Raw genomic sequence first — 27,585 nt, forward strand, 5'->3', positions numbered from 1 at the left:
GAGGGCGGATTACGTCAGAACAGTCACCGTGTAACACGGACACTGATCAGAGGAGAACAGATGAGGGTATGTTAAAATATTGTCCAAATTAATAGTTAAGGCTTTATTCTTGTTCATTTATATCTTTGTTTAATCAATATAATGAGCCATTTGCACATTTGTCGGCGGTGTTTTAAATAAGAGGCTCAATGACAGCTGTGACTCCTTTAGCTTATGCTACATTAGCTTAGCATGCTGTCAACATCTTTTTTTTTACTAACTTTAAGGTAAGGTTTTCTGATATTATTTTCTCCTATGTGTTATTAACGCAGTGTGGCATGATGTATGTTGATCGTGATCACGGTTTAAAAGTTATATAAATGTTTTTTTTACATGTTGCTAATGCTATTGAAGCAGTGTCAGAGTTTGAGCCCCTTTGAATGATGACAGATTGCTGATCCTATGTGTAAAAATGGCTAATATTAGTGATGTTTAATGTCTTTTGGGTTTAATTTGAGTAAATGTTTTTCAAAAAGCTAAAACACGACACTACCAATAATATTGGAATCATTAAAAGGAAAGTTCAGTTAACAAAAACATTTATTAAAGTATATTTTAATTTAAATACAATATGATATAAATACAAATCAATGAAATAATACCACTACATGTGCTAATGTGTGCAAACTGTTGTCCTGTAATTTATAAAATTTATTTAAATCCACTCGATAATTTTGTAAAGAGCGCCAGAATAATTATTGATCCAGATAAAATGTAATAATATTTAAATAATAATAAAATTAATTCATTTGTTTTATTTTCGGCTTAGTACCTTTATTAATCACGGGTCTCCAACTTATCCAGCTCATGTGTTATGAAGCGGATGTCCTTCCAGCTGCAACCCAGTACTGGGAAACACCCACACACATGTCCATAGTATATTTTATTTACACATTCATACACTATGGACAATTCAGTTAATCAATTCACCTATAGCCCATGTGTTTGGACCCACACTAATAAGCAAAGAACATGCAAACACAGAAACGCCAACTAACCCTGAAGTGACTCAAACCAGCGACCTTCTTGCTGTGAGGTGACAGCGCTGCCCACTCCGCCACCCTAATTATAAAGAGTGTAATTAATTAAAAGCAATTTTAGAAATTTTAAGAATAATATGAAAGTTTGTTTTTAAGGATCAGAGCATATACAAGAATCAGAGATATCAGGTATTCAAATTCAATACATTTTAAGACCTTTTTAAGACTCTTTCCATACATTTTAAGACCTTAACCCCTTTTTCAAACGAAAACACTGGCAAGATTTTAACTCGCAGTATATTTACTAACCATTAATGTAAGAAATTAATACAAAACTAAAACATTATTCATATGCTGAATGAAAATCTATTAAATCTAACCAGTTCAGCAGGTTGGTACTTACACATCACTTACTGCAGTGATGTCAATTCTAGCAGGATTGCATTGACTCCATAAACTACACATCATCCTGATATCCGCAGAATTCAGGCAAACTTTAGCACACAACCACACATAGCATAATCAAAAATGATATCAAATTGAATACCTTGCAAAACAGCATTTAAGACTTCTTAATACTTTTTAAGGGCCATAAATGTCTCTACATTGATTTGGTTTATGAACTTTTAATACATTAAGACCCTGCGGACACCCTGAGAATATATTTGGTTGTTTTCTACTACTAAACACACTGGCATCAGTTACTGACAAAAAATGAGGTAAAGTTGATTTCATATCCAAATTCGTCAATTTCTGATCAGAGATAACTTGTGACATGATCCCTATATTGTGACCCACAATACTTTGAATATCCGGTCTGAAATCACATGCAAGTATGACTTTAATCAAAACAACATTATCACTATTTAATAGATTGTAAACAATGTTGTACTTTGATAGTGATTGGCTGCTAATATGATTTCACTATTTACAACTTGTAAAGAATACTTTTCTGAGCTTGTATTACTGAGGAGGGTGGCACGGTGGTGCAGTGGTTAGCACAGTGGCCTCACACTCGCTGTTTTGAGTCCCAGCTGGGTCAGTTACCATTTCTGTGTGGAGTTTGCATGTTCTCCCCGTGTTGGTGTGGGTTTCCTCCGGGTGCTCCGGTTTCCCCCACAGTTCAAACACATGCGTTATAGAGGAATTGAATAGGCTGTGTGAATGTGAGAGTGTACGGCTGTTTCCCAGTACAGGGTTGCGGCTAAAACATATGCTGGAATAGTTGGCGGTTCATTCCGGTGTGGTGAACCCTGATAAATAAGGGACTAAGTCGAAGGAAAATGAACGAAGAATATTATTAAGGAATAAGTCTAAATGTGAGAATGGACCCTTTTCACAAGACATTATGATGCATTTAATAGTCATCAACATCTTAAATCGTGAAAGTTTTTACTATTTAGATTTTATTTTAAACGTATGAACATTTATATGTATTTATACATGTGTTTAATAATCTTTGCATTACTAAATGAATTGGCGCTTGTGTGAAGTGTTTGTAATGCTGTGTGTATAAGGCACGGGACAGTAAATCTGACAGTATTCTCTCTTCTGGCTGCCGTTATCAGTCTCGCACTATTGTTTTCCTCTTTCTGAAAGTCTAACACATTAGTAATGTTATTAGTAATACATCAATTAAATCTTGTAAAGTATTGAAAAGAAATGTTACCACTGTGTGACATAATTATTTAAATCTCATTATACAGTCTATACAGACAGCATCAGAGATGAGTTTTGATTTGTTATGTTGTCAGGTGACCCACTGAAGACCGTGATGATGATGATGCTGTCGCGTCTCTTCAGGCTTCACGGCCTGTTCGTCGCCTCTCATCCCTGGGAGGTGATCGTGGGAACGGTTGCCGTGACAATGTGCCTAATGTCTATGAACGCTTTCGCTGGTAATGACCAGATCTGTGGCTGGAACCATCAGTGTCCCAAAGTACAGGAGGTACAGTGTGCTGTTATTATATTGATCTGCACCAATGTTCATGTCCAATATACAGTTGAAGTCAGAATTATTAGCCCCCCTCTATATTTTTCCCTCAATTTTTGTTTAATGGGAAGATTTTTTTCCTAAACATAATAGTTTTGATAACTCATTTCTAATAACTGATTTTTTTTATCTTTACCTTGATGACAGGAAATAATATTTGACTAGATATTTTTCAAGACACTTCTATACAGCTTAAAGTGACATTTAAAGGCTTAACTAGGTTAATTAGGCAAGTTAGAATAATTAGGCAAGTCATTGTATAACAGTGGTTTGTTCTTTAGACAATCCAAAACAAATATTGCTTAAGAGGGCTAATAATATTGACCCTAAAATGGTTTATTTAGCCAAAATAAAACAAATAAGACTTTCTCCAGCAGAAAAAATATTATAGGAAATACTGTGAAATATTCCTGAATTTGTTCAACATCATTTGGGAAATATTTGAAACGAAAAAAAAATTCCCAGTAGGGTGAATAATTCTGACTTCAACTGTATACAGAGCTCATATAATAAAAGTCTCTCTTTTTGTATTTACGCATAACATTTATGATTTAGTTCTAGGGGTGTCACGATTTTGATTTTTAATCGAAATCGATCCAAATTTATGCTCAATTTCGATTATCGAATCAAAAAATAGAATCGTCAATGCTGCCACGCCCCATGTCACGTCAGCTTGGCTTGTCAAGCGGGAAAAAACAGGCTTGTTGAAGTGCTTGTTAAACTGCAGAAGCAGGAGACCCGTCGACAGAGCTTAAACCCTCTCCTCTTTCAATGAAGTAGCCGGTGTTTAAGCATTTTGGATTTCCAGTGAGTTATGTTGACAACGTTCGTGTTGTCGACAAAAAAAAAACACAGTTTTGCAAGCTCTGCTATGTACGTATTACGTACGGTTCGTCCGATAGACAACACCGGCATCGCGATCCTCCGCCCGCCCCCGTTGCAAATCCGCTCGTGAAAAGTACACACTCAGGCCCTGTTTACACTGTCTTTGTTTTTAAATGGCATTTTAGAACGACAACGATTTGACATCCACAGTGGCGTGTAGCATTTCTGAGCAGCCCTCCTTCCTCTCTACCTCTGAAAATGCACATCACGTGACCACACAGACACAGACGCACTCACAGCCATGCGCTCGAGACAGCAGGTCCAGGCAGTCAGAGGACTGCTTCAATCTTTCACTCACTTGTACTTAGTCATTTTAGCGAACACCTCAGATACTGTTGGCTGGTTCCTGTTGGTTGTGCGTCTTTTTTACCGACGCCATTATAACGACACAGATCACTGCCTATTCACGAGTCCCGCAGAAAAAGTGATTGACAGGTGGTAATTATGTGTGTATCTTGCCTTTATTCATTTACTGTATGATTTGTTTATGGGTAAAACAAACACCATGCAGGACAGGTAGTTTAAACGGCAGGCTACAAATAATTAATTGATCATTAATTAATTAATTATTCATAATCGAAAATCGAATCGTGCCTTAAGAATCGAAAATGTAATCGAATCGAGGATTTGGAGGATCGTGACACCCTTATTTATTTCCTATTTGAACTGTTTTATAGCCTACTGAAAGCCCAGCTCTGTTTATAGATTGTGCTGTGAACTGTGCGGATGGTAAATATGATCTTATATAGAAAGTTATATGGCACTATTAACACACATATGTACTTTTTTATGTTTACAGAAAATTATAAGTGGCGACATGGCCATTTTAACCATTACGAGATGCATAGCCATAATTTACATCTACATCCAGTTCAAAAACCTTCGTCAGCTCGGCTCCAAATATATACTGGGTGAGTTTATGAATGCAGTTTGGTTTGAACAATTAAAATTTTGATGTTATATAAGGGACAACAAAGATGAGCCTTTTTTTCAGCTGAAAATTAAAGGGGCCTGTTATGAGGGAGAGATGGTTACAAGTAGGCAGCTCTTTCCCCCTCTGATCAGACATACAAAGGGAGAATGTCAGTGTTTCTGCAGATTAGAAGCTTCTACCATTAGAAGTTGGCTTGACAAACAGATGCCACACAACTGCTTACAACCATTATAAAAGTGTTTTCTGCATAACAGGTGCCCTTTTAAAATTGACAAACGTGACTTTACAAGAAGAAAATATTAAATGCAATTTTAGAGAATAATTTTAGAGAATATCAAATGTCAAGGTATGGGTCAAATGATGCTTTATTGACATTGCAACTGATATATCAATGTAAAAATTAAACAGCATGCTTATTTTCACAGCATTCTTATTCTTTACTAAAAATCAAAGAATGAGTGCAGTGCTTCCCTCCATAGACTTTACTTGGGCGGGCCATCCAGCAGGCCCGGACTGGCTAATCGAGAGGCAGGCCCAGATTAAGAACTCAGGGGCCCCTGGGCACATTGTCTTGTAAGGCCCCCTACCTGGCCTCATCCCTATAGTTGAATTAAAAAAATAAGAATAATATAATAATTTTTAATAAAATGAATCTATAATTCATTATTTAATTCATTATTTAAACCTACATATTTAAATAAATGATATATAGTACATATGTATTTGTAGTCTACAAGGATTAACTTATTTTTCAAAGCATTGAATAAAATTACTAATAAAACTAGTATATATAAAACTATAATATATATATATATATATATATATATATATATATATATATATATATATATATATATATATATATATATATATATACACACAATTTTTTAAAAGGGTATTTTCATTTATTGCTTTTACAAACTTATAAAGCATATTGGCATGGCATATAACACACAATGGTTCTCCAATCCAGTTCTATGAATCTGAGTTTTATGAATCTGATTCATAATACACACTTATTAATAATTTACTGTCTCTCTCCTCCTCTCCCTGTATTTTCTCTACTCTTCTCGTGATGAAGACTTGATTATAAACCTAAAAGTATCCGAAATCACACACACTATACCTCTTCTCTCCAGTCTCTTTCCTCTTCAGGGCCTTTCTCTCTCTCTCTCTCTCTCTCTCTCTCTCTCTCTCTCTCTCTCTCTCTCTCTCTCTCTCTCTCTCCCTCTTTCTCTCCTTTTTCTGACTGTCTCTCACAAGATAAATCCAGTCCGCGCTGTGCTGCCGTTAGCCTTCTCCGCCTGGTTAATGCTAGCTACTTATTTAACGTTACCATAACGTCTTCTTCTATACCTTCATTTTCCTGATCATGGGTCTGTTTGAAGAAGGTGTGTATGGAAAATGCCTCAATAAAGATGCCTCCTCTCCTCTTTCTCTCGTGTTTGCTAAATCTACTTGTCCACTCATTTTTGATCTATGACAAATAATAACGTTACACTAAAGTCCGCTCAGTTTAGTGCAGGTTTTTTCAAAACTGACGTTTCCGCGCTTGACCAATTACAGCATTCTGTTTAGTTAAAGAAAGAAAGGCAGTTTAAATATAATAATAATATGTGATCGCTATTTTTTTGCTCACAATGCTCAGAAGAAATACAGTTGTCTGAGCAATACAGTTTTAGAGAGGGAGGCATCTTTTTTAAGGCTAAACATTATTAAATACCCACGAGGCACTTGTGACTTTGTCACGTTTGCATTATTTTTTTAAAATGTTTCCTTCCGGTTAAAAATAAATATATTTCCAATCTGATATGTAATGGGGAGAAAAAAGTAGCACAAGTTCAACAGATGGTGGATTCGAACCGAATTGATGATGCATCGAATCAAAAGATGTTATCGTACATTTTACGAGGTGCGCCACTCAGCCTGTAGTGCTTATCTGCTCTTTACTCTTGTTGTCTCTATCAATCAGGCATCGATGGGCATGAACCGAGAATAGTATATTCCAACTAGATGCGCTATTTGCAATAAGCCTAAAAAGACACTACAAAATTGTCTTTTTTTTCGCCCCCCTCGCAGGGGCCCCTAGTGCGCACGGGCCCCTGGGCCTGTGCCCATAAGGCCCATTGGTTAATCTGGCCCTGTCGAGAGGAGCGGGAGAATTCCCGGTGGGCCGCTGCGCTTTTTTGTTAGCTTACAATTCATGTTATTAACAAACCATTAACTAACACTACAAGTTTAATAAATGACTAATTAGCTGTTTATTAATAGTAATCAAGGTAGAAGTTGGGTTTAGGTTTATGTTTTTGCAGAAATAGATCATACTTTATAATTACTAATGAAGAGTTAATTTCTTAATTACATGCAGGCAATAAGCCAGTTGTTACTAGCATAATTTGAACCCTAACCTAAAGTGTTACCAATTGTTGTCTTTCATTTGATTGTTAGTATAATATGAAGGTAATTATGCTGTATTGTTTAATGTGCAGGGATCGCTGGTCTGTTCACCATCTTCTCCAGTTTTGTGTTCAGCACTGTGGTCGTTCACTTCCTGGGCAAGGAGCTGACAGGACTGAAGTATGAAGCTGATTTGTCTGTTTTATAATCAGTATCTCACATGTTTTCAGTTTGTGTATTAACGTCCTCATGTTCCTCCAGTGAGGCTCTGCCGTTCTTCCTGCTGCTGATTGATCTGTCTAAAGCCTGCACGCTGGCCAAATTCGCTCTCAGCTCAAACTCACAGGTACGAAAACTAATTTTTGTGCAATCTGAACAACATCATGAATATTTCATTGCTTTTTATGTGACCACGCTTCATGACTGCATTTAATTGTTCAAAATCTATTTTTAACATCATTTTGTTGTCATGATTGAAAAAGGACATTCCAAAATGTTTTGGTGATGAATTCTTGTAGATATGCTTTATATAATGTTGAAAATATATTTTAATTTGAATAATCATACATGCAGTATTGTCATTTTAATTAAATGTAGCAGATCTCAACTGTTTAATGTTCATTTAGTGATTTACTATAGTATTATCCAGCTTATATAAAGTTCATACATACGGTACACTTATTAAATGCTATACATTCAATTTTGTTATTTTCTTTCTTAAATCTGCTGAGTGCGACTACCAGAAACAATATCAATAGGATTTTCTGTGTTATTGTTTAAAGTGCTGTATAAATGGTTTTGTAAATATTCCCTGTTCATGTGACCCACAGGAGGAGGTCAGAGAGAATATTGCTCAAGGAATGGCAATACTGGGACCCACGTTCACCCTGGATGCAGTGGTGGAGTGTCTGGTCATTGGTGTCGGCACCATGTCAGGTTGGTTTAATACTTTTTTTTTTTTCATGATTACCGTAGTCATATAAAGCTGGATCAGGGGAGAGTATGTTGAGCATATATAGTAGGGCTGCTTGATATTGGGAAAGTCTGACATTGCAATAATACATTTTTCTGCAAGATGTATTGTGATATGAAAGCAATTTCAGCAGATGGCTTGAATAGCTCTACTTGGGGAACTAAATCATTTATTTAGATTTGTGGTGATTTTTTTAAGGGTGTGAATTGTGTATAAAAATAGCAAACAAATTGCAAGCTAGAATAATTATAATACAGCAAAGAAAAAGGATAAACAGTGCTTTATGGTTTTCTAAAGATTCAAACAGTTTTCAGGTACAGAAATTGAATAATGAAATGTAAAAAAGTCTTCATTGAAATAATAATTCTGAAAAATTCTTCTTCATTAAAATTACAATTGATATGTGCCCAAATTCTTTAAACTTTTTAAAAACTTGCATTTAAATTTTACATAAACAATTCATTCACAGTCTTTATTAAATACCTGTCAAATTAATTAATTCACTATTTATTAATGACTGTAAAATTCATTATGAATATTCAGTGGTTTGTGGAATAGTTCATCCAAAAATGAAAAGAGGAAAATTCTTTCCGTTGAACACAAAATAAGATAATATGAAGAATGCTGGAAATAAGCAGCCAATGACATCCATAATGTTAACAAGTCAATATCTGTTTTTCCCCATCATTCTTCAGAATATCTTGGTTTTTGTTCAACAGAAGAGAAAAACTCAAACAGATTTGGAACAAGTGATAAATGACAGAATGATGACAGAATTTTTGAGTGAACTGCCCTTTAAAAATGGCTGCAAGTGTTAAAAGCGTGTTAAACTCTACTCTCTGTGTGACTCCAGGTGTGCGTCAGCTGGAGATCATGTGCTGTTTCGGCTGCATGTCGGTTCTGGCCAATTACTTTGTGTTCATGACGTTTTTCCCGGCCTGTGTGTCGCTGGTGTTGGAGGTCAGTGTGCTTTGTTGATTAAGATGATCTACAGTTGAATTATTCACCCTGCTCTGAATTTTGTTTCTTTTTCAAATATTTCCCAAATGATGTTTAACAGATTCATGAATTTTTCACAGTATTTCCTATAATATTTTTTCTTCTGGAGAAAGTCTTATTTGTTTTATTTCAGCTAGAATAAAAGCAGTTCTTAATTTTATACAATGACTTGCCTAATTGCCATAAATTTACCCTTATTAACCTAGTTTAGCCTTTAAATGTCACTGAATACTAGTATCTTGAAGAATATCTAGTCTAATATTATTTACTGCCATCATGGCAAAGATAAAACGAATCAGCTATTTGAAATGAGTTATTAAAGCTATTATGTTTAGAAATGTGTTGAAAATATCTGCTTTCCGTTAAAGAGAAATTATGGAAAAAATATAGAGGAGGGCAAATAATTCTGACTGTACAGAATTAAAAACTGTACATCTCACACATAAACCCATCGGTCAGTAAACATTAATGATATTCACTCACTCTGTGTCCTCCAGCTGTCTCGCGAGAGCCGTGAGGGACGTCCCATCTGGCAGCTCAGTCACTTTGCTCGGGTTCTGGAGGAAGAAGAGGGAAACAAACCAAACCCCGTCACTCAGAGAGTCAAAATGATCATGGTGAGAGTATAAGAACATCAGCTTTACTGAACAAAATAATCTCATGTTTATTCATTCATTCATTTTCCTTCGGCTTAGTCCCTTATTTATCAGGGTTCTCCACAGTAGAATGAACTGACAACTATTCTGGCATTTGTTTTACGCAGCGGATGCCCTTCCAGCTGCAACCCAGTACTGGGAAAAATCTCTTGTTTATTTTAGTCATATTTTGTTGTACTCTACGGTTCTTAATTTTTGGGTTCAGCAATGAAAAGACATTATTTAACAATGATGCATCAAACATTTCTAATGTAAATAATGTTTCGAGTAAATGCTGTTTTTAACTTTCTATCATTTAAAAAAATCCTGAACAATTAAATTCAATGATGAATATAATAGGACAAAAAGCTAACGTAAATGTAATTATGTGAAAAATAAATGGTCCTCTCCATGTGGTCAGTATATATTAGTTATTAATTAACAGTGTACAGAAAAGGTATACATCATATATATCCTGATATAGTACCTTTTCTGTAAAGTCAGTCAGTTAATAGATTGTTAATAATATACAGACCACATGGAAAGGACGATTTCTATTCTACATTTTGTGTGTGTGTGTGTGTGTGTGTGTATAATTCTAATTCATAGGTGATCATTTTTCTTTATTTAAAACTTCAGGGAAATTGTTAAAAAAAGTAATTAAGAAAAACATAAAATAAATATTTGTGACGCATAAACACTTTTCAGAAACTAATGATCACATGCCCAAAAAAATATAGCTAAATAAAATGCTAAATATTAACATTGTACTTTCAAGCATGCAGCTTTCCCTCCATGCTGTTATTCACTTTCCATCCTAGTGTAAGATTGAGCTCATCCAAATGATGAAAATGATGATATTATTAGTAAACTGTGTACTTTGCAACACCACAGAATTAATGATTAAGAGCATAATATGATATAATAGACATCACTTTTAAAGTCCTAGATCATCACAGTGTCCATAACAAGATGAAGAAGCACAATATTCATAGTAGAAAATCAGCATATTAGAATAACTGTAGAGCGATGATGAGGACTGAAGTAATGATTCTGGAAAATGAGCTTTCTTGCATATTAAAATATATAAGAATAGAAAGCTTTGAATTGTATCAATATTTCACTGCATTACTCTTTTTGCTCTAATGAATTTAGCCTCTCAGATCCTTTTTAGGCCTTCATGCATATGATTTATTAAAATGATATAGGTGTCTTGTATTTATGGAGTGTTTCTGATTGCTGTGCTTTGTGTTTGCTTCAGTCTTTAGTTCTGGCTTTGGTTCATGCTCACAGTCGACTCAAGACTGAATCTCCAGCACACAACATCAGCAGTTCAGACGTGGTTCTGCCCACATCCAACATGGAGTCCGACAGATCCATGTCCAGGTATGAGCACAGAAACGCACGAAAGATTTTCCTATAATGCTGCGTTCACACCAGATGCGGAACACACGTCAAGTCAGAGTGATTTACATGTTAAGTCAATGCAAACGCGCGAATAGACATCCTGCGGCGCGATACGTGCGAATAGCGTGGCTCGAATGACGCAAATTGGGCGAATGGCCCGATACGCGCGAATGGCGCGACACGAATTGAGCATTTTGTGCGTGTTTCGCGCAAATCGCTTGTTCGAAAATCTGAACTTCAGTGGACATTTGTGCCGCGTTAACCAATCAGAAGCTTGCTCTTGTGGGGGCATGATTGTGACGTAGAACCTGTTGATGGTGTCCCGGGGGAAATCCTCTAGGCGACACCGACAACAAGTCATCAAACTGGGCTTGGCTCTGTCAGAGGCACCGCTGAAAGCCTCCGTCATCCAGGTTCAGTTTCTGGAGGAGTTTATGAGCTCAGAGCTGGATGCACCTCTGAAAGAATCTAGTGGACTCAGACACGACCCTAAACGTATCAACGCTGTTTTTCAGTCTCTATAAAGCACATAAACACTGTTATTTTCTTCATAAAATCCATGTTAGCCATTTAGCTATGAAGCTAGAGTCACCGGGCAGACAGAAGCCCTGTCCATCACGCGAATCCGCGTCTGTTTTGAAGCGGATTTGACGCGCGAATGAAGCGAGCAAACTCAAATGTTCACGCGGCAATTTACGCGCAAATATCGCGATTTATCCGCGCGTTTTGCGTCTGGTGTGAACACAGCATTAGGGCTGCACAATATATATGTTATTTGTTTAATTTATTTATGCAACTACTATAATAAGCAGGTAATAGATATTTTTCTAATCTAATTAAATCTCACTTATTCACCATCACCATCACATCATTCACATCAGAATGTGGTGGATGTCCTTCAAGCCATTCTAATTAAACCTCATTCAGGTTAAATAATCAAGGTCCAACATTTAGACTTTTAAACAATAGGTATCAGTGCAAACTACTGCAGATATTCTGAATGATTGTTATCATTTTCCTATCTTGACTACTGCCATTAGTGTTTATTTCACATTTAGCCAATAGCAGAACAGCACCTATTGAGGGGGGCGAGGATAAAGATAGCAAGGCACCATCTGATTGGTCAAATCTGGATAAACAACCTATGCTTGCAGCACACAAATGTTTGTGACACAATTGTAAATCATCTAAATCCCCAAATGTACATTGACCAATACCAAACCAATGCTACCAATACCAGTCAATTAGTCATTACTTAAATACAATTTCATTATCTAAAAATAAGTCATTTATATGTCATTTTGTGATGACTTAAATTTATATACTGTAATTGAAAATGTCTCATTGATATTCTTTATTATTATTTTCTTTCTTACTCTTTCTTTGTACCCTTTTTCCATTGACAGTGTATGTAATTGATATTTGGTGTACATCTTAACATGTCTACTGTATTCTATTATCATTAAAAAACAATTACAAATCATCTGCAATTAGGATATTACTATTCTAGTCATAATAATGATTTATTGATGTATTGTGCTGCCTTTGTTTCTATTTATTTACCCCTTTTGTAATCATCCAATTTGTGATTTCAGTGTGGATTTGGAGCAGGTCATCACGCTCTCCCTCGCCCTCTTATTGGCGGCCAAGTATGTGTTTTTCGAGCAGGCTGAAACAGAGTCCTCCCTGTCAATCAAAACAACAGTGGCCACGCCCAACTGCTCCCTGATCAATAGAAGAGGAGGAGAAGAGCGCTGTCAGAGGGATTCAGCCCCGCCCAAAGCCATAAAAGGAGTTAATGAGAATAAAAGTGAAAGGGAAGCACCTGATCGGTCATTCAGTATTGGAAATCCTGAAGATGAAGAAAGAGACAAGATCCAGTGCCGTCCTGTGCAGGAGTGCCTCGCGATTCTTAAAGACCCCAAAGTAAGTAATCATCAAGCATGCACTATTAGTGATTTTAAAGGCTTTTTGGGCATTTAATGAACTCTTTCTCATGGCTTTTGATGAGACATGGAACATCGTGAAATTTAAAATGTCAACTCCAGACATAGAAAGGGGGATTTGATATTTTTTATCGAGGTCATGGAATGTTAAAGATTTAGCTCCAGTATACTTCAAACTAAGGTTTTTTCCCATTCTTCATTTGAGGCAAAAATAATTTACTGTATACAGTTTTCGAACACATTCGCGAGCTGCAAGAGGCAGGGTTTTAAATGTGTCTAAACACAACAACCATCTTGCGAAAACACATCGCACAAGCCTTAATGCATCTGAAAGAGAAGAACGGTTTCATAAATATCGGACAAACAACACAGCGGCATGTCACATTGCTTTATATTTGTCGTGAACAGACACTGAATGGAGCAATGTTTAGAGCTTTATCAGATGTGGCGTGATGCAGTTGTGCTTTTCAACTGGAGTGTGAAACTCTTAGGGCTCTATTTTAACGATCTAGGCGCAAAGTGTAAAGTTCAGGGCGCAAAAGCATTAAGGGCATGTCTAAATCCAATTTTGCTATTTTGAGATGGAAAATTACGCTCTGAACTGTGGCGCATGGTCTAGCAGGATTGTGTTTATTCTCTTAATGAGTTATGGGTGTATTTTGAGAATAATCCAATCAGAGTCTCTTCTCCCATTCCCTTTAAAGCTACACACTAGAGTTTGAGTTTGCGAAGAGGTGCGAGATTAAACAAGATGATTAAACATTAAAAAAGCAAGAGATTGGTCCATATTTCAAATTTCTGTCCAGAGAGGTCATGTTTTGTTCCTCGATTGGTCTAACGCAGTCAAGTGATGCGATTTCGCAGATCAGAGTTTACCAAGCTTGAACTTTCCAACGCAGCGATCTGCGAAACTTGACGTACGACCTTGCGTTTCCGGTCTGACGCGATCGAGTGCGTATGAATGGAACTCTATGGGAGAAAAGTTCAGTGTGACCGCAGCTTAAAAGTAAGTTGCGTCGTGCCATGGCACATTCGCTATTTACTAGGCAGACATTGTAAATGTAACAACTGAACGCTTCACTAGCGAGAAAACAGTTAAACAAACCATCTGCAGCACGAAAATAAAGAATGAGCCTCCTCCAATCAGCTTTTACTTTCACTTTCTTATTCTCTCTTTCATGGATAAGGAAACGGTGTTGTACATACAAGGCATCCATCAGCCTACATAATTAATTAAGTTTGTTAAGAGCAAAGATTCGTTTAAAAAAATATTTCTAAATTCTGTTCTAATTTCCAGCAAACGAATAAATGAACAATAATAATGAAGTGTGGTCAAAAAACTGAGTTATATCCAAACATGTCCTTATGCTCCATACAGTCCAAAACTTGACAGGTGGACAAATATAAGCTTGTTTTTAATATAACAAATATAAATATGCATATAATTAATAATAATAATACCAACAATATTATACAAAAGCAAATTGTCATGAATAAACTGAAAAAAATATTACTGATCCGATACTGAATTGTCCATGTCTGCATCGCGGTGCATTGAAGAAACAATTAATTTCGACACCCCTAGATATTTTCCTCCTGTTTGATTCTGAAACACATTTAAAAAGGCAGAGCTCCAAAACAAAACCACCAATTGCATAGCTCAAAGGTGTTTAGGACCAAAACAAACTACCCCGAAACATTCACTTTGGTGGGCTAATTTGAACTACCAAAACAAGTTCAAAAAGAACTTGGTTTTGGCTGGATTTTGTTTGAAATCAGATAATTTCTGTTCTTTTTTTAGATTTGGTTTAAAGTGCACTGGCGTCTTTAGTTGGTATAAATGGTCAAAATGTATGTAATTAACATTAGCTTGCGACTGCGAGCTATTTACTTTTTCAATTTCATTTACTATTTGCGTTTTTTTTTGCATCTGTAACCCTTTAGTCATTTATTTTAAAACATGTAAATTGGTGTAAATACGTTTGTAAGGGCGTCCCCTGCATAAAACATATGCCAGAGTAGTTGGTGGTTCGTTCCTCTGTGGAAGGAAAGTGAGAGAGCTTGATTAGCGAAAACGTGTTATTATTTTATGTATTAATCAATGTTGTATTAATGTTGTAATCTAATCCAAAAGATTGCCAAGCCCCTTGATTTAAGTAAGGTAATTAAATCTCAACTTTCAGTCAAGCTTTGTCTAAACGTAATGTGACAACACACCAACATATATTCATGGAAATTCAGCTTTTCAGTCAGTGAATTTGGCTTAAAGTGTGAACCCTGCTTTCTGTTCTCCACAGAGAGGTGCTGGATTCCTGAGCAATGCTGAGGTGATGGCGTTAGTGGAGTCCAGAGGCATTCTGGGATACCGTCTGGAAGCAGTGATGGAGAGTCCAGAGCGAGGTGTGGCCATACGCAGGGAAATGCTCTCTGGCAAACTCCCGGACTCTTCAGCTCTTGAGAATCTGCCTTACAAACACTACGATTACTCAAAGGTACTGTTTACGGCTGGGCTCGTCAGTGGATTTGTGTGAGGATGTGGAGCTTTAATGCGGTTTTCTTGTTCTCAGGTGGTTGGGAGCAACTGTGAGAATGTGATTGGCTATGTGCCTGTGCCAGTGGGTGTGGCCGGACCGCTTCTATTGGACGGGAAAGAATTCCATGTTCCTATGGCAACAACTGAAGGCTGTTTAGTGGCCAGCACTAACCGAGGATGCAGAGCCGTCACAGTGAGTCGAACATTTGATTATTAATCTGCTCTCAATTTAGTTTGTGTGTACATTCATTTTCATTCCTTTATCTGTTCTCGGTTTAGTTTGTTATTGATTTGTTCTCAGTTTAGTTCATTCCTATACGTTTTGTATTCCGGTGTTGATTAAATATTGAATGTCTTTTGTTATTTTAATTCGTTTTCTTATTTTATTTGTACATTTATATTTTGTTTAATTTTATATTTAGCAAATTAATTTATAATTTTCTTGGCACTTTTGTTGTGCATTTTGAATTTTTTCCATGTTTTTTTTTTCATTGTTTTATTTTTCATTTATTCTTTTGTTCAGTGTTTTTGGATTTTTCATTTTGGTTACTGTTTGTTATTAATTTATTTGTTTACTTGTTCTGTTTCCATTTTTCTCTTAATTATTTCCAATAAATTTTTTGTTAGATTTTTTGATAATTTATTCTATGCTTTTTTACTTGATTATTTTGTCAATTCTGTTTTTATATTTTTTTTACTTTTTTTTAACTTTTTTTTTTTTTATAATTTTTTACTTTTTTTCCTACATTTAAAAAAATATTTTTGTATTTTTGCACATTTTTTAAAAATTTTTTCTTGGTTTGGTTTGGCCAGACAATTTTTTATTTTCATTTTTTTTTTTTTTTTGCACATTTGTTAGTTTTTTTGTCTTTCTCTACTCTTCCTCTAAATGCTTCTGTCTGACTGTGTTGTGTGTGTTTGTTTGTGCGTGCAGTTATCGGGCGGTGTGAGCAGTCGCGTTCTTGCGGATGGAATGACTCGCGGGCCGGTGGTTCAGATGCCATCTGCGTGTCGCGCTGCAGAGGTTAAGGGCTGGTTGGAGAGTTCAGAGGGGTTTACAGAGATCAAACAGGCCTTCGATCACACCAGCAGGTCAGAGGTCAACCTTATATAGCACTGCTCGAGTTCTTGAAACTCCAGCTCTAAAATAACCGTGTGTGTATGTGTGTTTCAGGTTTGCACGTCTGGACCGGCTGCAGGTCAGTTTGGCTGGGAGGAATCTGTACATCCGCTTTCAGTCTCAGACCGGAGACGCCATGGGCATGAACATGCTGTCAAAGGTAGCAGAGCTGGGTTTATATTTTTCCTACAGTAATTGATACACTGATGTGCATATCAATATTTGGCCAATATTTAGACTTTATTTTGAACATTTAAAGAAAAAAAAAGTGCAACAATAAAATAAAACAATACAACACAATTAGAGATGCACTAATTTAGGTTTAGAAACGCAACAATCACATGTAAATAAACGCTGTATAGTCTTCATTGTATAATTAAACACTATTCATCTTCGTTAAAGTATTCAAAATTAGAAATAGAAATCTGCAGATGCCCTTTTATTAATTTCTTGTGACCAAATTGGCTTGAATTATTAGTCACAGGCCTTAAATGGATTTAAATGAAAATCTTTCACACAGTCAGAACCAATTCGAGTAGGTGATGTTATATTAATCCCAACATGACATTGCAGATCCTGCGATGTGACTATTGCAGATTCACATATTGCAATATTGATGCTGAAATGATAAACTGTGCCGCTCTACTTGATATAACTCTGATCAGTTCTGTTGTTTTGTGTGTGCAGGGAACAGAGCAGGCTCTCGGCAGACTTCAGGAGCGTTATCCTGACATGCGCCTGTTAGCCGTCAGTGGAAACTACTGCACTGATAAAAAACCAGCTGCTGTCAACTGGATCCACGGCAGAGGCAAATCCACAGTGTGTGAAGCCGTCATACCGGCACGAGTGGTCAAAGAGGTCAGAAACTGCCTCTAGGGGGCGCCAGAAAACAATAATCAACATGTTTTACATTGATGGATCCTTTTCACATGACTGTAATGACGTGTTTAACGCTCATCAGCATCTTAAATCCTTGGAAGTTTTTAATATTTTGATTTATTATGACATATGAACAATTATATGTATTTATCTATGTAGTATATCATCTTTGCATTAATTACAAAAGGACGAATTACTGCTTATGCAAGGCAGGACAGTAAATCTGACACTATTCTCTCCTCTATCTGCCATTATCAGTCTTGCACTATTGTTTTCCTCTTTCTGAAAGTCTTGATAACACCATCATGGAGTTTTTCTGTCATTAGTTCAGCTAATAGGAGTGTAAAATAATAATTAGTTGTACTCCCCCATTCCCTGCGCTCTGAATTTACCAACTATGACGAGTTCTGCTGCTGAGAAACACACAGATGTGAAAAGGGCTCATTGTTCTTCTGGATTAAAGTGCTGTATTGCTATAATGTAATGCTGTTTGCAGGTGTTGAAGAGCAGCACAGCCGCTCTGGTGGAGCTGAACATCAGTAAGAATCTGGTGGGCTCAGCGATGGCTGGAAGTATCGGGGGATTCAACGCTCATGCTGCAAACATCGTGACTGCTATTTACATCGCCTGCGGACAGGTGTGTGTTGCAGCTTTAGAGACAGCATGACAACTAACAAACTCTATTAAATAAAACACACAGTGTTATTAGCCCTCCTGTATATTATTTCTTCTAATTTCTGTTTAACCACTTAAACTCTGACGTCATCGACTTTCGCTTTCAGATTTAAAGAACTAGCGTTGCACCAAACCCCCGTAAGTGTTTTCGTTTGAAAGTGTAGAATCTATATTTTATGCACATATGCATCACTTTGGTTTTTATTCTACTGTATAAAAGTTTTTTACACTTAAATACACAGTATTTTGGATACCTGAGCTGGGTATTGAACATTGGTTCATTTTCATATTTTATTATATGACACATGCACAAGTTATAGCTTAAATGAAAGCTCTTGCCGGTGCTCATACAGTTCTAGCATTCTTTTTACTGAATTATATTCATATGCCAAACAGTTGTTGAATGAATCGCGGTGTTTCCATGGCGCAGAAATGTAAACGATACATTCATGATCAATAAGCAGCCCCAGATAGCACAGACAGCTGTCATCTCTTACCTTATGCTGTGCGCTTCAGGGCCATTCTCCTCTGTTTTTGAGCTGATGTGCATAAGTAATCCTTTTATATGTCTGACGTGCTCCAAACACAGTGAATTATGTTTGATCAAACAAAAGAATAGTGAAATATGAAAACAATGATCGCTCCCTGTGGCTTGTACAGCACCTCTCATTAGTTGGAATACAAAAACTTTTGCATAGATTATGGTGGAGACATGTTTCTTTTTTCCTATGATTACAGACATGTGCAGGAACCACCAACATTAATTACAGCACGCTAGACCAAACACAACCTAAAAGATACACTCGACAGTTTATAAAAAAATTTCAAAAAGCGCGGCTCTTTTTTTAGGTGTTTATTATAACACAGATGACATATACAGTTATTTTAAACACTTTCAATATTGTTTTATGAAAATTCAAAGGGTTTTCTTTAAAATGATACCAAATCTTTGCCTTTACACCTCTTTATGTGGATTTGGTAAGCTTTTAAATTGGGGTAGGCAAAATCCAGGCGGAAATCCCCAAATACCAGCAGAGTTTAAGTGGTTAACGGAGAGCAGATTTCCTTAACAGATTTCTAAATATGATAGTTTTAATGACTTATTTCTAATAACTGATTTATTTTATCTTTGCCATGATGACAGCACATAATATCTGACTATTTTGACTACTTCCATACAGCTTAAAGTGACATTTAAAGGGTTAATTAGGGTAATTAATTAGGAAAGTTGTTGTATAACAGTGGTTTGTTCTGTAGACAATCACAAACAAATATTGCTTAAAGGGCCTAAAAATATTGACCTTAAAATGGTTTGAAAGAAAAACTGCTTTTATTCTAGCCAAAATAAACAAAGACTTTCTCCAGACAAAAAAAATATCATAGCAAATACTGTGAAATATTCCTTGCTCTGTTAAACATCATTTGGGAACTACTTGAAAAAGAAATAAATGAACAGGAGGCTAATAATACTGACTGTATTCCTGATCATATTGTTTATAATTCACCAACAAATGTTATGCTAGAAGAGAAAAATGCACAAGAGATGGATTATTAACCAATCCTAACACTTACCATCTACTCAAAAGCCCTAGTCAGACATCTCACTCAATGTGCGATGCATTATTCATTTTCAAGTTCACTTGATATTCCAAAAACTCTTTTATTTATAATCTTAGACCAGGGGTCAGCAAGCCGCGGGTCTAGAGCCGCATGTGGCTCTTTAGCGCTGCCCTTGTGGCTCTCCGAAGTTTTTTCAAAAATGTTCAAAAAGATGGGGAAGGTTAGTATATATTTTTGTTTTAATATGATTTCTATAGGAGGACAAACATTTTTAACGTTTTCAAATGCTGTAAAAGTGTGTAGAATTAATATTTAATTTCAACATTTCTGTCAACGAAGATTTGCGTCATAGCCTGCGACACAGGTTTCTATCAGCAGGGCGGGATGCCAGGCAGGTGGCTGTTGTAAACAAACCGGGAGAAAATAAAGCATGGAAAACCGTTCACAGATGGTGACTACATGAAGGAGTCATTCATCAGCATATTAAAACACCTATTTGCAGACTTCAAAAACAAAACCAAGATAATACAAAAAATTAAAGATATACCTCTCTCCGCTAAGACAGTGAAGGAAAGGGCTATTAAAATGGCAGGTAACATCACCGATCAGCAAACCAAGGACATTAATTCACTGTCAGCATACTCAATTGCCTGTGATGTGACCGATATTCAACGCGCTTTTATGCAGGTATGTGAACTCTGATGGGCCGCAAGAAGAAATGATCAAATTAATACCACTGAAAGACCAGAGGCTGTGCTGAAGTGTTTAAATGACAACGAAATCAACACCAACCACCTGATTTCAGTGGCTATTTAATCATGAAGGCTCATTATCTATTTGTAGCCAACTTAGTCATTTTTATAGTAGGCTAATATAACTACTATAGATACATACAGCATGTGTTTGGCTTATATAAGGCTTTACATTTTTTGCGGCTCCAAACATATTTGTTTTTTGTTTTTTTTGGTCCAATATGACTCTTTCAACATTTTTGGGTTGCCGACCCCTGTTTTAGTCAGACAGTGGTGGAGAGAGTACTGAAAAATCATACTCAAGTAAAAGTACTAGTACTTGCCTAAAAATGTAGTGCAAGTAGAGTAAAAGTATCTGTTGTAAATATTACTCAAAATATGAGTAAAAGTAGTCTTTTCAAAAGTACTGAATAAAGTTTACATGTAATTTGTGCATGTGTGTGTAAACGTAACATTCTGTAGTGCATTTAGTTTTTGCCAAGCAGACACACGTTATAAGACGTTAATATTAGGTTAGATTAAGGTTGTGATGTCAGGTGACCAAAATTCAACGTCTAGCCAGTGCCTAAGGAGTTATTTTGATATCCAATAATGACATCAAATGACGTTGATATTTGGTTGATTTTTATGTTGTTAGAAAGTGAACAAAATCCAATGTCGAGCCAACATCTTAAACCAACATCATATTGACGTCAAATACTGACAGTTATTCATCAGGTATGGCAACCAAAGTCCAACATCTGATAGACGTCAAAGTGGTAACGTCCACACAACGTCAAGCTGTGACATCATTAGATGTAGATATTTGGTTGTTTTTAGGTTGGACATTGACGTTGGTCTGACGTCGAGTTCTGATGTAAACCCGATTTTCATTTCCAAACAAAATGCAGGGTTGTTTAATGTAAAATAGTTTGCTATATTCATCTTTGGCTCGCAGCTTAACGAAATTTGGTTTTTGGCCCTTTAAAAGTTCGGCCACCCCTGGATTGAGAGCATCGACTGAGTAATGAAGCTTATTAGAAGCCTATTAATGAAGTTATGAAGCAGAAAATACACGTATAACCATACTGTAATGTTCATTTAGTTAGTCGACACAGTATTGACTTTTTTAACATTTTGTTTTTCAATAAAATAGTTCAAAGAAAGCCAGAAGAGAACATTTGTGTCTCTGAGCACCAAATCATGCATCATACGTCATGTTTTTGAATGATCCGCTTCATTTTAAGATGAATCAGTTGTTGTGAATGAATCGTTTGCATGTATGATTCAGTCAGTCCCTCATTAAGGCTGTCACCTGCTGGTCGTGTTTATTGATCAGTCTAACCAGCTCAAAAACTATATTATCCTGATATGTGTGTGTGTGTGTGTGTGTGTGTGTGCAGGATCCTGCGCAGACGGTGGGTAGCAGTAACTGTATCACACTGATGGAGTGTGTGGGGACGAGTGGAGAGGATCTGTATGTGTCCTGCACTATGCCTTCATTAGAGCTGGGCACTATCGGGGGAGGAACCGGCCTGCCTGCTCAACACGCATGTTTACAGGTATACACACACACACACACACACACACGCTTTTTAACTCTCTCTCTGTCTCTCACACACACACACACACACACATTCGCAAACTCTGCCCTGTGTCTCTCTCTCTCTCTCACACACAAACACACACACACACTGAGTATGACTGAATGAGCAGAGCAGATGGAGCTGATGTTATGTGTGTGTGTGTGTGTGTGTGTGTGTGCGCGCAGATGTTGGGTGTTGACGGTGCCAGTGTTCAGTGTCCTGGTGAGAACTCTCGGACTCTGGCGCGGATCGTCTGCGCTTCAGTTCTAGCAGGAGAACTTTCACTGATGGCTGCCCTCGCCGCCGGACACCTTGTCCAGAGTCACATGACCCACAACAGGTACAACACACACACACTGTGATGAACATTCATACGCAAGTGTTTGTGTGTATAAAGTAGGGCTACACTACTCTGGCAAAAATGTGAATCACGATTTTTTTTTTGCTTAAAAACGATTTTCTCACGACTCGGTAAATGTAAAATGAAGATTAATATGATGATTAGCCTATTATTGTTAATTCTCAAACATGGTAAAACTATAATAATATTAGGCTTGTGTAAAGGTCTACTGTTGCTTAAAGTGCTAAATTTTGTATTATGGTGGAAATGAACAGACTTTTAATATGTCCTGTTTGTTAATTCACTGTAAAATGATGAGATCAGAATATAAATATTCATAATTATGAAGTTGATTTATTATGTTTGAGACATGTGCTTGTCATCTGTCATTGTTAGCATTATTAGACCATTATATTTCCATTATATATAGGCTAGGGTTGTGCCTACAACTCTGTGTTTGCTATGGATGAAAAACAAATCAAATGCTTGTCGTAATCATAACTGTAAAATGCGATATGATCATTTAATTCATGTGCACACAGGTTTCACTTTCACTTCCGAGTGCGGCTCATGGCTGCTGTCATTGTGAGAATAAACGCATATATTCAAATCAAACCTCCTGCACGACCCTCAAACCATCGCTCTGTGCAACAAACTGAACGTCATTTACAACTTCATTACCTGTTCTTCACAGCCTATGCAGGTTGTGTTCAATAAAGTAGGCATCATTTACATCGAGGCGCTTTCTCGGCAGTGAACAAACAGTGCGTCAGCTCATGTGATATTTCGCAACTGTCAATACATCATTGCATGAAGACAGAAATGACATTTTGGGTGAATTAAACCTTATAAATACAGTATGTGACACTTTTTTTATCATTATTTTTTAGGGGGTTTCACCTTTATTTGATAGGACAGTAGAGAATTGACAGGAAAGCATGGGAGCAGAGAGAGGGGAAGGATCAGCATAGGACCACAAGGCGGAATCGAACTTGGGTCGCCGCGAGCACCGCATTTAAGGGTGTCAATGTTGCTGTGAGGACTTCTGCAGCCACCTTTTCTTTTCTCTTGACCTTGAAAATATAATTGGCTGAATCATAGATAAGCTGAATTAGGATCATGTGTAGGGTCGAATCTAGATTGTGATCTTTTTTCGATTAATCGTGAAGCCCTAGTATAAAGTAGGGATGGGCGATGTTGACCAATTTACCATCGTACGATGTCTAATGTGAAACATCGCAATGGACGATTGCATTGTTTTTGTAGGCGAGGGGTGGTTGTTAAATATCAATTAATTCATAACGAATTAATTAATTGAAGCCTACCGTTTTCACCACCTGACCCACATGTTCTTTGCTTTACCCATAACCAAACCATTAAAGTTACACACAAATGACACCTGTCAATCACTGTTTTCCGCGGGACTGGCGTGAACAAGCCTGTGTCAGGATAATGGCTTTTCCCACAGCTGATGGAGGAGACGAGAGTTTGTTTGGAGTTCACTGTAATTAGGCTGGCTTGTGTAGCAAGCCAGACTATTGTTATCCTATTTTTCTTCTGAGACTAAAAATTAAACTCTATCTCTTCTTAGAGCTTTCAAGCTATGACCACCAAACTCACACCAGACCTCCAAACTGGTCTTACTCGGGTTGCTATATCTTTTCCGACTGATCCGACTTTCGGTTTTCTGAAAAACGTTCTGGGACGGTCATAAAAATCCCATTGACTTAACATTGGATCAAAGTTTGTGACCTCATAACTCTGCATCAGACTGTCCTACAGACTTATAACTGGGCTCATTTAACTCAGACTACCTAACTGCCAATAACTGATGAGCTTTAAACTTTCTGGCCACACTCTAGCAACCACTTTTGGGACCCTAGAAACTGTCCCGTAGACTTCCACTGCAAAAGACTCTCATTGACTTTACATTGGGTCAAACTTTGTGAGCTCAAAACTCTACATGAAACTGTCACACAGACTTTTAACTGGGCTCATTTAACTCCTGACTACCTGACTACCAAACTACCAATAACTGATGAGCTTTGAACTTTCTAGCCACACCCCTAACAACCAAATACGGCACCCTAGCAACGGTCCCATAGACTGCCATTATAGAGGTTCAGAATGATATCGTCATGCTGCAGTGTGATAGAGACATGTGTTGCTTTTAACTGTTCCTACTGGCAAGAAGCTTTGATACATCATCAGTCTAAACTGTCAATCAACTCCATAGCAACAAAACAGACTAACCTAGCAACGATTTAACAGCAGCTATATCTTAGTATCAGAACATCTTAGAGAAGCGGGGGTTGGCTTGTTTAACTCATGCTAGCACTCTATCTATCTATCTATCTATCTATCTATCTATCTATCTATCTATCTATCTATCTATCTATCTATCTATCTATCTATCATCTATCTATCTATCTATCTATCTATCTATCTATCTATCTATCTATCTATCTATCTATCTATCTATCATCTTTTCATACTTTTTAAAACTGTTTAAACTAAATAAACTATTACCATCAGGCTTTCACAAGCCAGCCTCAAAGTTTGTCCTCAAACTTTAAGAATCTAGTTTGTATTGTGATTGATGATAACTTCCTCATTTTATTATTATTATTATTATGAGGTAATAATAACAAGTAAATATGCTAGGGCTCGACCGTTTTGGTCGCATATGCGCCTGAAAATTTATCTTTGTGACCTTAAAAAATATGTGGAAGCATGTGGGCGAGTGCATACATTTTCACTGCAAAATCCTCACCGCGTGCGCGGATTTAGGAGACATTTATGCAGAATGCATCTTTGCACCTATAAACGCCAAACGCAGCGCTCCGGAACAGATAAACAGTTGTTATGTGAACTTGCTGTAGTAAAAAGCCTCCAATGCTTGCCCCGCCTTTGTGCTCTTCTTATTGGCCCACTGCTCTAACTGAACGTGAATGATTGGGTAATATCAGCTGTCAATCACTCAGTCAATGCCTTCCTGCCTACAAATGACAGGAGCTACAACCGCGAAAATGTGAAGCGCTAAAGATGAGAGAATGAAAATAACACTGACAGATTTACCTACAGTTACTAATAATGGCACATCTCATTAGTGATCATGTGCTGAATGTTAATCCACCATTTACACTTGACCAAGAGTGGATAAAAGACTTCCAGTGGCTTCAAGTCCGCTATGAAAATGACTAAAGCCATTCACTGTAAAGTCTGTAGGACGGGGTTTGCAGGTAATAGCGGTTTCCACTGAATCTACACCTTTTAAGCATGAGAGGTGCTGTATAGTCCTTTATTTAATGCTCACGATGTTGTCAGCCGTGCAAGCGGCAGCTATATGTGAAATTTAACACAGCTCATGAAAACACCGTTATTGCTATTAAGATGACATGCAAATAATAAGATATATATTAATATAAATGTGGGGCGGGCGATGGATCGTGATGCCAGCTCAGCATCGTGAAGTTTGTCAGCCATCGGCGATGGACGATGGCATCGTCTATCAGCCCAACCCTAGTTTAAAGCATCTGTTTTGTGAGAAGTGCTTCTCATATGATATGTGAACGACCCGTACAGCTTCATTGTAGACATGTCTTCAAGCTAGTGACATCAACTGAGTCTTTGTCGTACACCACGCACACCAAAAGTGTATCATTGGAACCATTAGGCAGTGGAGACACAAGCTTGACAAAGTTGACCTGTACCGACCTACTTAGTAGAAACCGGTCAGCCTTAGTTTACACTCTAACATTTGTTTCTCTATCTCCTGCAGGTCAAAGGTCAATCTCAGAGAGCCCGAAGGGCAGCCGAAGGAAGCGTCATGATGCATCAGGGAATTCTGGGAAATGGTGTTTCTCCTGTTTGTTCTCAGGGCCTCTGCACACACTGCCTTCAGAAGGAGCTCTACAGTCAATCTCAGCAGGAATTGTGGGAAATACTAATGCTTTACCTTTGACTTGTGCCTGATTTTCACAAGGCAGCGACGACACGAGTGAATTAATCTTCGCTCGTCTGACTGAATCTGAGAGTTTAGTTTTGCACTAAAAGCCAAAATCTGCTACAAGCCGATAAAGACTAAACCCGGCCATGTTTTTTAAGCGCTCGAGGAATATGAGATGGTGTTTCAGCACACAGGCAGATGTTTTCAGACTTCTCTGATGAGCGTTTGATGGGTGATTTCTGCGGTTTGCTGCTGTTGAGAGCGTCACACTAATTATGAATGTATATTTAAGTGTCTCGTGTTCAATTAATCACGCCAAAACTCACTGTGACAAACTCCACTGACGGACTTTACCAAACGAGGTGCTCTGTACATGAATAATGCTGATTTCTCAGTGTGAATGTTGATGTTTTGCGAGTCCGAGTGTGTTGTTTTTGTGAATTCATGACTGTAAAGTGCTTCAGCTTTTCTCGACAAAAGCAAGTCCTCTCACTTTCAGGCTATAGAGAGTGCTGATATGGCCATATCTGTGTCTTCTAATGTTGCTTTCTCGTGTTTTCTCCGCTAAACTATTGATCAGATCTGCATATTTTTTAAGTGTCTCAGTATTTTTGTTAAACGATGATGATCGTAATGCTTCAAACTGGAGAAAAATAAACATTAACAGTGTTATTCGCATTTTAGTGCTTTAGGGTTTTTTGCAGACTATAATTAAAACAATACAGTTCTACACTCACCGGCCACTTTATTAGGTACACCTGTCCAACTGCTCGTTAACGCAAATTTCTAATCAGCCAATCACATGGCAGGAACTCGATGCATTTAGGCATGTAGACATGGTCAAGACGATCTGCTGCAGCTCAAAGTGAGCATCATAATGAGGAAGAAAGGCGATTTAAGTGACTTTGAACGTGGCATGGTTGTTGGTACCAGACGGGCTGCTCTGAATATTTCAGAAACTGCTGAACTGAAAAGATGGAAATGTATTTTACCACAGTATTTTCAATTGAGTTTCTTAACTCGC

General features: G+C 37.2%; 2 protein-coding genes across 4 annotated transcripts in view; one reads left to right on the forward strand and one right to left on the reverse strand.

Annotated features, from left to right (window-relative positions):
• hmgcrb (3-hydroxy-3-methylglutaryl-CoA reductase b) lies at positions 1–27,239 on the forward strand. Of its 2 annotated transcripts, none has more exons than XM_073934513.1 (19): positions 1–266; positions 2,774–2,967; positions 4,697–4,808; positions 7,321–7,408; positions 7,490–7,574; positions 8,059–8,164; positions 9,055–9,161; positions 9,698–9,817; positions 11,097–11,221; positions 12,838–13,168; positions 15,486–15,680; positions 15,756–15,914; positions 16,656–16,813; positions 16,896–17,001; positions 17,529–17,699; positions 18,217–18,357; positions 22,090–22,248; positions 22,458–22,612; positions 26,394–27,239. In XM_073934513.1, exons 2-19 carry the CDS (start codon positions 2,794–2,796, stop codon positions 26,443–26,445), a joined length of 2,544 nt encoding a protein of 847 aa, XP_073790614.1. In that variant the 5' UTR covers positions 1–266; positions 2,774–2,793; the 3' UTR covers positions 26,446–27,239. The 2 variants fall into 2 exon arrangements, with proteins under 2 accessions (XP_073790614.1, NP_001014314.2); NM_001014292.3 differs by having other exon boundaries at positions 12–66; positions 26,394–27,236.
• The window catches only part of cert1b (ceramide transporter 1b), a 422,369-nt gene that overhangs the window by 303,025 nt on the left and 91,759 nt on the right, over positions 1–27,585 (reverse strand). The window lies entirely within an intron of this gene.

Source organism: Danio rerio, chromosome 21 (assembly GCF_049306965.1).
Source record: "Danio rerio strain Tuebingen ecotype United States chromosome 21, GRCz12tu, whole genome shotgun sequence".
NCBI classification, from domain to species: domain Eukaryota; kingdom Metazoa; phylum Chordata; class Actinopteri; order Cypriniformes; family Danionidae; genus Danio; species Danio rerio.